The sequence below is a fragment of the Arvicanthis niloticus genome, chromosome 23 (genome assembly GCF_011762505.2).
Source record: "Arvicanthis niloticus isolate mArvNil1 chromosome 23, mArvNil1.pat.X, whole genome shotgun sequence".
Classification (NCBI taxonomy): domain Eukaryota; kingdom Metazoa; phylum Chordata; class Mammalia; order Rodentia; family Muridae; genus Arvicanthis; species Arvicanthis niloticus.
The window spans coordinates 8377992-8391194 of record NC_133430.1 but is presented as its reverse complement, the minus strand read 5'-3'; the positions used below and the strand labels follow the sequence as shown (position 1 = coordinate 8391194).

The following is a 13203-nucleotide window of genomic DNA, read 5'->3' as shown; positions in this document are numbered from 1 at the left end:
ACCAATGCTTTTTAGCAAACATAGCTTCTCAGTACCTCTTTCAAGAGGTCATGTCAGAAGTTCATTAGTCATGTCACTTCATGCACATGGATTATGTTACCTCATGATGCTTTCATAGGATGACGGTTACATTCACAGAGTGGGGTATGACTGGGGGTCCAGTGCTTGCCTAGCATTCATGAGACCTCCAGTTCTATCGCTAGCACCTCAAAAAATAATAACAAAAGAGATCATTGTCACCACAGATGGGCCTGCCAGTCCCCACCCCACCCCCACCCCCTACTCCCCAGGAACAGAGAGCTAAGGCATGGTGATTGTCCTAAGGCAAGGGGCACAGGCTGTGTTTTGGCCTTCTCTCTGGTAAAGTAGATTTTCCTGCTGTGGCCTCCTACTTCAATGTCTCTTCCAAGGAGATCATGTCAAATTACAGCACCCATATGCTCACAGAGCCTCTGTGGCTCAAGTCTGGCTCCTACATAGAGCCCAGGGGAGGACCCACATGTCAGAATGGTGGTCTAAGGCCCTCAGCTAACTAGCTAGCTAGCTTGCTTCCTTCCTTCCTTTTTTCCTTCCTTCCTTTTTATTAATTTTATTCTCTGCTTATTCACTTTACATCCTACTTGCTGCCGCCCTCCTGGCCACCCCCTCCCACAATTCTCACTCCCCTTCTCCTCTGAGCAGGTGGGTCATCCCCCCCTCCCCCAAATATCTCTACCACCCAGACTTAAAGTCTCTGGCAGGTTAGGCATTTCCTCTCCCACTGAGGGCAGACAAGGCAGCCCAGCAAGTAGAACATATCCCACATACGGTCAACTGCTTTTGGGATAGTCCCTATTTAATTGTTCGGGACCTACATGAAGGCTGAGCTGCACATTTCCTACATAGGTGTGAGGAGGCCTAGGTCCAGCCTGTGTATGCTCTTTGGTTGGTGATTCAGACTCTGAGAGCCCCAAGCATCTAGGTTAGTTGGCAGTGTTGATCTTCCTATGGAGTTCCTATCCCCTTCAGGGCACGCAGTCCTCCTATTCTTTCTGAAGAGTCCCCAATTCCATCCACTGATTGGCTGTGGGTATCTGTATCTGTCTGAGTCAGCTGCTGGGTGGAGCCTCTCAGAGGACAAGGTGCTCCTGTTTGCAAGTATAACAGGGTATCCTTAATAGTGTCAGGGATTGGTGCTTGCCCATGGGATGGGTCTCAAGTTTGGCCAGTTGTTGGTTGGGCATTCCCTCGGTCTCTGCTCCATCATTCCTGCTTGCATTTCCTGTAGACTGGATAAATTTTGGGTTGGATGTTTTGTGGGTGGGTTGGCATCTCTGTCGCTCCACTCTGGTTCCTGCCTGGCTACAGGAGGTAAACAAGAAGAAAGGCCCAAGTGAGGAAGCTTGAATTTCACTCAGAAGAGGGAATAAAATAGTCATAAGAGCAGATGGAGGGAGGAAACTGGGAAGGAAGGGGGATGGGGAGGAGAATGAAAGGTTCAGGATCAGGTGTGGGGAAGGACAGGAGAGAGGGCTAGATAGCCATGAAAATAAATGGAAATCTGCAGCTGACGGGTGAGGAGGTGGGGGGCCATCTCCAGGACAAGACAGAGACCTGGGATAAGGGAGGTGTCAAGAATCAATGGGGGTGACCTTAGCTGTGACTCGATACATTAGGAGTGTGGAACCTGAGGAGACCCTCGGCTTTCTTACGGTTCACGTGGACATTGTGCTCCACTCCGAAGCATGTAGTGTTACAGTGATACAAACTCACTTGAAAGTATGGTGTGTCTCAGTTAAATGACCTTAGTCTGTTCCACTCAGACAGATGTGTTCCAGTGGATATGTGGGTGACCGGAGTGGATGCTAGGGGTAAGATGGTGACTAGGGCGGAGTCCCTGCTCTGTGAGGACTTCTACTGCATACCTGTGTGGACAACACAGGAAACATGGCCTAAAGTAGGCACCATCTGCAGTCATGACGGTGACTTGTTGAGGACTGTTGGTTCCTAAGTGAACTCAGCCGTCTGTCCGTAGTTCTAAGTCCCGCGCTTCGCACAGTGCTTACCTTGGGTGGTCTTCTCCATCTGGTGTAGCTGAAGCACCCCGCAGTTGTGGCAGCTCCCCAGCTGTGGCTCCTGCTCCTCCTGAACTGTTTTCCTCTTTGCTTCCAGCAGAGTAGCTCATGTACAAATTGCTGCTCCTCACTGTGGCCAAACCTGACCACTCCAGGGAGGGGGAGTTGTTTTATCTTGTACAGATTCAGTGCTGTGTTGCTTAGCTTCAGGAGTGTGGGGAGAATATCAGAATATCCTGATGGTGGGAATGCACGGAGGACGCTTGTGGCCTCACAGCACATAGGAATCTGAAAGGGGCAGACACAAATGAGCCAGGGCAAGGTAACGCCACAAGGACCAGTGAGATGCTCTTCCATCTGGGTCCCACCTCCTAAAGTTTCCAGAACCTCCCCAAATAGCTAAAGGACCAAACCCCAACTTGTGAGTTTTTGGGAGGGCTACTTCATATCCAAACTATAAAAGATCACCTTCTGCCTTCCATTTCTAATGGATTATCTCCTCCTGGAACCCGATGGGGCCATGCCACCTTCAGTCTGTAGTGGATCACCTTTCCACCGGGGCCCCATGGCACCGCCTCAGGTCTCCACAGTTGTAGCCTCACCTCCCTTGTGGTTTTAGTTGTTTTTCTTTTAGATTGAATGTTTGTCTTAGTTAAGGTTTCTGTTGCTGAGAAGACACCATGACTAAGGCAACTCTGATAAAGCATAACATTTAATTGGGGCTGGCTTACAGGATCAGAGGTTCAGTCCATTGTCACCATGATGAGAAACATGGCAATGTCCAGGCAGGCATGGTGCTGGAGAAGGAGCCAAGAGTTCTACATCTTGATCCAAAAGAGAGAAAACTGGAATCCTCAGGCAGCTAGGAAGTTCTCTTCTGCAGTGAGTGGAGCCTGAGCATAGGAGGAGACCTCCAAAGCCCACCCCCACGTGACACACTTCCTCCAACAAGGCCACACCTCCTGACAGTACCATTCCCTATGAGCCAACCATATTTAAACCACCACATATCCTAGTTCTCAACCCTTAGAAATAAGACAGTGAGAGAAAAGATCATTATGTAAATAGAGAAAAAATTTAGAAGTCATTCAGGTCTTTATCTTGATTGTAAAATTTTTTAAAGTAAAGATAAGCCTATAAAACCACACAGAGCACCCCATGGAGGCCAGACTAGGGCATTGGACCTCTGGAGCTGGAGTTACAGCCAGTTGTGATCAGCCAGATATGGGTTCTGGAAGCCAGACTTAAGTCCTCTGCAGGAGCAATACAGCTCTCAGTTACTGAGCTGTTGCGGTGGCCCCCACTGTTCCTGATGTGCTTTTAATTTTTTCCAAATACATGTTTACTTAGTATTTTCACTTAAAATGATTCACATCCAGAAGCAGCTCATCCAAAGGCCTCTAGGTCCTTCAGTCTCAGGTCTGCCAAGTGAAGCTAAAAAGTCCTTCCCATTGCTGCTTCCGTGGCAGTGTTCCGTTAAGATGCATCCGCATCTGCCTGTCTGTATGTCATGCACTCCCTTGTTACAGAATGGTACAAGCGCTCCCCGGTGCCTGTCTGATCCTCTGTGGTGGACATGGGCGGCTCCGATGGACACTCTTATGTGTGTGTGGTATGCAGATTCTGGTATCACAGGGTAATGTGCTAGTGTACAGGTCCAGCTCCTGGGCACAGATGTCTTCCAGAGCAGCTGTCTGTACCCAGAGCTGCACAGTCCAGTGCTGGGGTGTGAGCACTGGCTGCAGTCCTTCTCCTCCTCTGTTCTTGAGGATGTGCCAACTCTCGGGTAGCTGCTAGTGTCTGGTTGTATTTTTGTTTGTTTTGTTTTTTTCACACAGTCTTGCTATGTTCCCTACACTGATCCACAGACTTGCCATAGAGCCCAAGCTGCCCTTGAATTTGTGATGCTCCTGTCTAGGTCTCCAGGGTACTGGGATTACAAACATGTAACCACAGACCTGGCTTCCTGGTGATGATAAAGTTTTTGCCTTTATTGTAGTTTTCTTGATGAGTTTTTAGTGATTGCTAGGTTCTGTGTCTAAAGTCCTCTGTTCTTTCCCTTCTGTTTTATTTATTTGTGGGTGGTTTTTTGTTTGTTTTTTTGTTTTTGTTTTTTGTGGTTTTGTTTGTTTGTTTGTTTGTTTGTTTTTCAAGACAGGGTTTCTCTGTGTAGTCCTGGCTGTCCTGGAACTCACTCTGTAGACCAGGCTAGCCTCGAACTCAGAAATCCGCCTGCCTCTGCCTCCCAAGTGCTGGGATTAAAGGCGCGCGCCACCACCGCCCGGCTATTTGTGTATTTTTGAGATAGAGTCTCACTGTCTCATGAGGAACTTACTAAGTAGACCAGGCTAGCCTTGAACTCCCAGAGGTCTGTCTACCTGCCCCTGCTTCCCTAGTGCTGGGATTAAGGATTGTGCCTGGCAGGTCTTCTAAGATATTCTTCTATAACTGTCTTAGTTTTCTATCTATTGCTATGATAAAAACCATGACCAAGTTGAGGAGAGGAAGAAAGGGTTAATTTGTTGACATGTCCTCATCTCAGTCCTTGAGGAGGAGAATTCAGGGCAGGAACCGAAGCAGAAGTCATGGAGGAATGCTGCTCTAGTGTCTTGCTCCCCTGGCTTGCTGAGCAACTCAGGACCACTGCCCCAGGGATGGTACCCACACAGCAGGCTGAGCCCTCCTCTCGTCACTAATGAAGAAAACGCCCCACAGACTTGCCTACAGTCCAATCAATCCAACGGAACTGTTTTTCTCAGTTGAAGTTCCCTTTTAGATGACCTAAGCTTAAATCAAGCCGACAAAAAATATCCAGCCTAATACTGTTTGTTAACTGTGTTAGTGCTGGGCGGTGGTGGCGCAGGCCTTTAATCCCAGCACTTGGGAGGCAGAGGCAGGCGGATTTCTGAGTTCGAGGCCAGCCTGGTCTACAGAGTGAGTTCCAGGACAGCCAGGACTACACAGAAAAACCCTGTCTCGGAAAAACCCACACCAAAAAAAAAAAAAAAAAAAAAAAAAAAAAAAAAAAAAAAACTGTGTTAGCTATTGCCTTTTAGATCAAGTTTATGATGCTCTGGTTTATTTGAGCTTTATGTGTAACTTGATCTAACTTTCTTTCTGTCTCTATTTCCTGGGCCCTGGGCCCTAGCCGACCTAGTGTCCTGTGTTGAAAGGCTGACATCCTGTCTGTCCTGCAGTCCAGTGCTGCTGTGAATCCAGGTCCAGCCCCCTGCCCCCACAGTTCAGTTGCCGAATGAAGCCTCACAAACAGTCCTGCTGCTGGAGCAGCAGCTCCTCCCACTGTGGTTCTTGTCGGGTTGCTGGGTTCCCACTCCCGCCCTTGGCCCTCCACACATGCTGATCCTGCTGTCCCAGGCCCACAGGGGTAGCTGCTAGGTAGCAGATTGGAGATCTTTGAATACACAGGTGAGTTTCTCATGCAGCCTCCTAGAACAACTGGATTCCAGTGGTGATCTCCAAGCTGTGGAGGAGGAGGCTCTCCCACTTGATTTCAGTGCCACTTGGAGGTCCTGGCTAGCACAGACAGGACGGAGGAACAGTGTGCCAGGGCTCGCACATTGAAAGGAGTCTACAGGAACAGGGTCAGAATCCACCAGCCAAACAGGGTAGCCAGCCACAGGTTGCTCTTTTCTGTATTGCAACAGCAATCTAAAATTAATCTTTTGGAGGAATATCATCTCACAGTAACATCAGATAGCCTATCCCAAGAAAACTGCCCCCAATAATGTTTAACATATTTTAACTAAAAAATATCCAACTTTGTTGAAAGGAGACTGTGGGTAATTAGAGGAATGGTTTGTTTTTCTGTGTTGGGCTGCTCCATATAGAAAAACTCACATTCCTCAAACCTGTGTGGTGCAAGTAAAGGTTCATGAATCGTCCAGCCACGAGGGAAAACACGATGAAGGATTCTTACCTACAGCAGCGGAACAGTGAAGGGCAGTGCTCGAAGGAGATAGCCTGAGCTGTACAGACACCAGGGCCTGGAATGCCCTGTGTAGCCCAGGATGGCCTCAGACTCTCGGTCCTTCTGCCTCTGCCTTCTGGGTGCTGAGATTGCAGGTGTGTACTACCTTGCTAGGTAGAAATAATCATTAAAACGATTCATCCGTTGTTCTTTCAAAAACAAAACAGAGCTAGAGAGACGGGCCAGTTAAGACCACTTGCTGTTCTTGCAGAGGACCTGGGTTCAACTAGTACCCATGCAGTGACCTGCCATGGGCCAGCCCTAACAGGGTCAAGTACTGAGATGAGGCACAGCATTGGACAAAGGACAAAGGCTGACGACCTCTGGCCTTTAACTCTCTTACTGTTCTGAGGGCCACAAGCTGATGACTTCTGGCAATTTAACTTTCATTGTTCTGGGGCCAAAAGCTAATAGCTTCTGGCAATTTCACAGAGAAAGAAAAAAAAAAAAAAAAAAAAGGCCCACAGGCAGGCAGACACACACACACACATTTGGTGAATGGAACAGAGCTCAAACTTTATTTTTTCTTTCAGCCTTTTTATACCTTCTTAGACAAAAAAGTTCTTTATAAAATTACCTCACAAGGCTGGACAGTGGTGGCACATGCCTTTAATCCCAGCACTTGGGAGGCAGAGGCAGGTGGATTTCTGAGTTTGAGGACAGCCTGGTCTACAGAGTGAGTTCCAAGACAGCCAGAACTTACACAGAGAAACCCTGTCTTGAAAAACAAAACAAAAAAAGAAACAAAACAAAAAAATTTACGTCACAAATAAAATGTTACACAAAGGGGAATTACAGAAGGATGAAGGGTGCTGATAGTAAGTTCAAAGCAGTGTTTCATTCTCTAAGCTCATTATAAGTTCAGAGCCACAGTTTCACATGGCCTTGCTTTATCAGAGTGCACACCTGTGGTCTCATCCTTGGACCTGACCTGGAATGAGTGTTTTTCTTTGATCACAGATCTGTCCCAAGCCTATTTCTCTTCTTAGTGCAATTTACGAAACCACCTTGTATTCCTTATTATGCAGCCTTTACTTACTATTCTATGAGGAGAGGGCACATTCTATTCTTGATTCTATCTTTATTACATCTTTCTTGCAAAATAACTAAAACCATCTCCTTAAACTTGCTTCCTAAAATTATTTTAATCAAATCAGGAATTCTATAAAGTTATTAATTCATCTAAACAGCATAAATCAACACCTTAAGTTGATCTGCAGGAAATTTGCTCAATAGGGTGGGCTACCTCTGAGAAAGTGATCACACCAGGCTCTAGGCAGTGAGGGTCTCCCGGTGTCCACTCACACCAAGCCACATAAATGAGGAGTGTGGCAATGACAAACAGGAGAAAGCATCAGTAGCAAGACATCAATCCTGGGATGACGTCTCTGGGACTCTGCCACCCCAGAGCTTCCCCCATTGCAGCTGAGCAGGTCAGTGGGCTGTCTCCAGGGAGCTCACTTGCCCACTGCAGCTCTGCTGCATGGTATCCTCCAGTGATCCACAGCCATCTGTAACTCCAGTTCCAGAGAATTAAGCATCCTCTTCTGACCTCTGAGGGGACAGGACACACGTGATGAACAGGCATATGTGCAAGAAAAACACCTAGGCAACATAAAATAAGAAGTCTTCAAAGAGAAAAACCCCACTAAGTACTAGGCATGGTGGCATATACCTTTAATATCAGCACTCAGTAGGCAAAGGCAGGAGGATCTCTGAGTTCAAGACTAACCTGGTCTACATGGCAAGTTCCAAGCCAACTGGAGTTATATTGTAAGACCACACCTGACCAGAGATCCTTTTAACTAAACTTGCCATATAGAGAAAGGCTTGGCTTTGGGGTTTGTTGTTTGTTTTGTGTGTGTATGTGTGTGAGTACTTTACCAATTAGGCTGGCTTCCTTGCCCTTGTTTTTTTTTTTTGTTTGTTTGTTTTTTGTTTTTTTTTTTTTTTTTTTGGTTTTTCGAGACAGGGTTTCTCTGTGTAGTCCTGCCTGACTGTCCTGGAACTCACTCTGTAGACCAGGCTGGCCTCGAACTCAGAAATCCGCCTGCCTCTGCCTCCCAAGTGCTTGTATTAAAGGCATGCACCACCACCGCCCGGCACCTTTTTTTTTTTTTTTTTTTTTTTTTTCAAGTTAGAGTTCACATAATGCCTCTTGGCACAGTGAGGCAATTGAGTCACTTGGCCTATTACATCACACATCCCATGATTTGGTTTAAAATCTGTACCTGGCGTTGTCAGTCAATTCTGTAATTGAGGCATACATTGTAAGTTCGTCTGTGCTGTTGGCTATTGTATTAGTGACTATTTGGGACTCAGAAAAGCCTGCAGTGTTCTTCACTGGCCCACAGTGTTATTAATTAACACTGCTTCAGTGTTCTGCGTTCCTTCCAACACACAGCACACAGTGGAGGTGTGTGCTCCAGCTGTCTTGATGGTCAGCAAGTGTGAGCACTGGGCAGTGAAGATCGCTGCAAGCTTCTGTGAGTCCTGAATAGCCACTGACAGGAGTCTGAGGGTGATCCACCAGCTCCCTTGTTTCTGAGGCCCAGGGCAGGTGTCTTCCTTCCGTTCCTTCCCTACAGACACTGTATGAGTGTGTCTGTATGCTCCATGCCTTAGCATCAGCAAGGACTTAGCTTGCAGCATGTGTGAACTGCCTCACGTTCCTAACAAATTGATGAGAGCAGGGCACGCTGAAATTACTAATCCACTACGAGGTGTTCGAGAGTAGCACATCCGCCCAGGGTGAAGCAGGGTCCTCTGGCACCTCTAGCATTTCTAGCCTCTTGTGCTGTCCCTGACCAGGAAACCTTAAGTTAACTTGTGTTGTTAAGACGTGGAGACATTTGACAGGAAGTGTGTGACTTTAGCTTTGCAAACCTAGTTCGTTGCTATTGGATTTTCAATAGCCACATGAAATATTTTTTAAAGTTTTTTAGATTTCTTTGTTATTTTATATGTTTGGGTGTTTTGCCTGCATAAGTATACATGCACCACATGTGTGCCTTGTGTCCTCCAAAGGTCAGGAGAGGGCTTCAGATGCTCTGGAACTGGGAACAGATGGTTGCAAGCTACCATGTGTGTGCTGGGGGTCTAATGTTGGTCTTAGTCAAGAGCAGCAAATGCTCTTAACCACTGAAGCAAACCTTCAGCCCCTATTTTAATTAATTTATATTTTTAAGACATGGCTCACTGTGTAGCCCTCACTGCCCAGAACTCATTATGTAGACCAAGCTAGATCTAGAACTCAGATCCACCTGCCTCTGCCTCCGAGTGCTGGGATGAAAGGCATGTGCTACCACCACCCAGCTTTACTGTGGGCTTCTTGGTTCTCTATATTGCTGAGAAAATAAAGAAAGCACAGACAGAATCTACATAGGCAGGCTGTGTCAACTCTAAGTTTATTTAAGGCATCCTGAGAAGATGGAACGTGAACAAGTATTCCTGAGGGTCAGAGGCTAGGAAGAGGATAACTCAGGAAACACACCCTTTCCATGGAAAGCATTGGGTTGAGATGGCCACAGGCTCTGCGTGTTGTGATAGTGTGATATGGTGGTGGCTCTCATGACCTCAGGTGTCATTCAGCAGTCCATCCCAGCCTCCGCACCCTGCTTCGGTGTTTGCTGTCTCTGCTTGGTTATGAAATTCATGCATCAGTGTCTGTTCTCCCTAAGCTTAGCCATTAAGGCCGGGCGGTGGTGGCGCACGCCTTTAATCCCAGCACTTGGGAGGCAGAGGCAGGCGGATTTCTGAGTTCGAGGCCAGCCTGGTCTACAGAGTGAGTTCCAGGATAGCTAGGACTACACAGAGAAACCCTGTCTCGAAAAAACCAAAAAAAAAAAAAAAAAAAAAAAAAAAGAGAGAACTAGAAGTTGTCATCAGAAGACACCTGCCTTCATGGCATCCAGGGAAGTGGGGGATACTGAGCAACCAGCCACCTGTTTGCTGTAGGTGCTGGGTGTGGAAGTGAGGAAAGAAGGGCCTTGTAGAGAAGCGGATCAGAAAGCTTGCAGTCGGAGCACCAAGGAGAGCCATGAGCTGAAAGGAGCAGAACAGCACCTAGTCAGGGATGCTTGCTGGGGAGGTCACCAGGGAAGGTGCTCTCAGGGCCTCACTCACAAGAAGAATTTATGCAAGTTCACATTTGAAATTAAGCCAGAGGTGGGGGACTCAAAAAGAAAAAGTTGATGTTTTTATGAATCATCTTAAAAAGTAATGAATTACAGGCTGACCCCTGTGTATTCTGCACTTGAGAAACAAAGGCAGGGTCACTGCAATTTTGAGGTTAGCCTGATTTGTGTCATATTCTGAGCCAGCTAAGAACCAGTCTTAAAAGTAAAATAATGATAAAATAAAATATATACTGAGAGAACTTGACAATTTTATGGAAATTTATTTGTTTTCCAAAGTAACCCTTTAGAGAGAAGAATCACCATTCATGGTTTTGTATTTTGAGTAATCTCTGTAATGTCTGGTTTACCAGTGGGTGACTGGGTTCTCCCCTGTGCGTCTGTTCTACACCAGTCTGTGGCCTTCTTTGGTTGGTTGTGGGAAGGTGTGGTCTCGAAAGAGGCCCTACCAGAATGTAATGAGTGGCTTGTTAAGGGGTTAGTCTGCATGTGACTCGGAGACAGATGAGGTGCAGCACATCTTATTCTACGAGAATCCGGTGGTCTCCTGCACACCTGAAGTGATGCTTTGGCTCTTGGACAGTATCACAGTACCATTTGCTAATCCTAGGGAAATACTGGCTGGATGAGGTGCACACATGCCTGAGATACTCAGTCAGCCTTTGATGTGCTCCATGTACATGTGCATGAACCCCACTGTCATCACCACTGGCCTCTTCTTCAGCCCAGAGAAGCCATCTGCCTGACACTGGTGCTTAAAGCTCTCTAAACTTCTCGGGACCCTGGAGCCGTGTGGAGCTGTCTTTGAGTCCAGCTCAGCTTCATTGCCCGCCAGCCTGACAGTGCCTCTGCATCTCTCTTGTCTCATTAAAAATGAAGTGAAAGGGCTGGAGAGATGGCTCACTGGTTAAGAGCACTGACTGCTCTTCCAGAGGTCCTGAGTTCAATTCCCAGCAACTACATAGTGGCTCACAACCATATGTAATGGGATCCAATGCCCTCTTCTGGTGTGTCTGAACAGAGCAATGGGTGAATACATAAAATAAATCTTTAAAAAAAATGAAGTGAAAGGTGTCAGTATCTTAATAAGTGCTCACTGAAGAAGTCCCAGTTATGATCACAGCAGCTACATCACAGCCATTGTACACGTGTCACCCAGAGGGAGGAACAGAAGGGACTTTGAGAAAAATCAAGAGGCTCCCCTTACCGCAGGTGTTTGGGCAGATGCAGTTGCTGTGTTTGGGCAGGTAGAAGTCTCTCCCCATTCCATACCTGCCAAGGCCGCCATCACCCAGACCTGGCCTCCCTGTCTGCTGCTTTTTCTCACCCCCTTTTCCCCAGCCTAGGGCCTGTCATGTGAGTGTTGCTGCCCAGAAAGTATTTGTCCATTGAGTGCCAAGCCTGTGATGTCAGCAGCGGCCAGCTGTGGGGCACACACGCCCTTTTCACTGTTTAAGGGACATTTAACCCCTGTTACCTCACCTTTTCTTGCACTTCCATTAATTCACAATAAAACTCGGAGGCTAAGGTTGTCTCCCGGCCCTGTGGGTTAAACACCATGTGACTGACAGCCCCTGCTCTCCCCTTTCAGATGTTCCTCCTGCGGATCAAGAGAAGCTTTTTATCCAGAAGCTACGTCAGTGTTGTGTCCTCTTTGACTTTGTTTCTGACCCACTGAGTGACCTGAAGTGGAAGGAAGTAAAGCGAGCTGCGCTTAGCGAGATGGTGGAGTATATCACCCACAACCGGAACGTGATCACAGAGCCCATTTACCCCGAGGCCGTCCACATGGTGAGTGAGTGCTCACGGTGCGCCACCTGAGCTTCAGGAGGGTCCATCACAGCCTCACGGGAAGAACCCCTCCTCTTCCCCCAAGATTTGGGGTGCCCTAGGAAGAATGAATGACATATCCTGACGGGGAGAGGAGCTGTTTGCATTCACTTAACCCTCACCACTCCACTGTGGGTGGGAGCGGGAGGGCTTGGTTTGTGTTTGCTCTGACGTCACCTCTGAATTCTTTGGCTTGACTTTTTAAGCATATGCATCCCTAGTGTTGGTGCTCTCGTGTAGTTCAGAAGTCAGTGCCCTGCCCACCCGTGTGCCCTCAGCAAAGAGCAGATGCCCAGGGTAGTGATGCCCAGGGTAGCAGCAGGCTCTTTCTCCTTTCTTAACCCCAGATCACACACTGTGGAAGTCGACCCCAGGTCCAAAACTGTATTGAGTATCTTTACAGAGTGTTCTTGGTGTGGCCTTTATTGTCGGTCGTCCTGGAACTTCTTCCAAGTGGTTTAAGAGTGGAGCTTCATTTTCTTCTATGATTATTAAATCTGTTCTTACATCAGATATTTAAGATCTATTTCCTCCACTCATTTAAGATGAATGTATTGAACTTAACTTTCTTTTAAAATTAAGTCTATCTCTCAGTACCTATTACATTTGTTAATAGGTCAGTTACAGTATGGAATTTTTCTGTTTTGAAGCAGTCTTGGCAGCCAGTCTTGCCTAATTTATACTCTTTACCCCAAGAAGGAAGAGTCCGCCTTGTTTGGGTCTAATGCCTACCCTCAGCCAAGTGTGCTCTAGGCTGCTGATTCAGTTTCTCATTTGTCTTCCCTGGAGCACCTGAGGAGACGCTCTAGAGACTTCATGGCTTGGTCATCGCTGCTCCTCCTGTTGCAGAGGTTTCCTAGCTAGAGTCTGTCTCTGTTGTAACCTTGTCTCCTCTCCTCAGCACCATGCCCTCCCTGGGGGGTGATCAGGTGACTCCCAGAAGAATTTGACACACACACAGTCTCTGAATTTCCAGTGAGGGCTGGGTACTCTTTAAGGGAGGAAGAACAGATGCTGACAAGGATGAAACCAGTACTTTGTTGGCTTGAAAATTGCATGATTCAGACAATGCTGGTACTGAGCGAAAACAAGCTGGGACTACAGGGCTGAGAGTGTGACTTCTGCTCCTCTCCATGTGCACAAGGAGATCCAGAGAGGAGAGTCACAAACTACTCAAGATGCTGTCAGATATCTC

At 47.1% G+C, this 13203-nt stretch overlaps 1 protein-coding gene across 8 annotated transcripts in view; it reads left to right on the top strand.

The window, feature by feature from the left end:
* Positions 1-13203, top strand: part of Ppp2r5c (protein phosphatase 2 regulatory subunit B'gamma) — a 131378-nt gene that overhangs the window by 70171 nt on the left and 48004 nt on the right. For all 8 annotated transcript variants that reach the window (XM_076921161.1, XM_076921162.1, XM_076921163.1 and 5 more), the window contains one exon: positions 11770-11969. In XM_076921161.1, coding sequence (XP_076777276.1) covers positions 11770-11969 — 200 coding nt within the window. The remainder of the gene's footprint in view (positions 1-11769; positions 11970-13203) is intronic.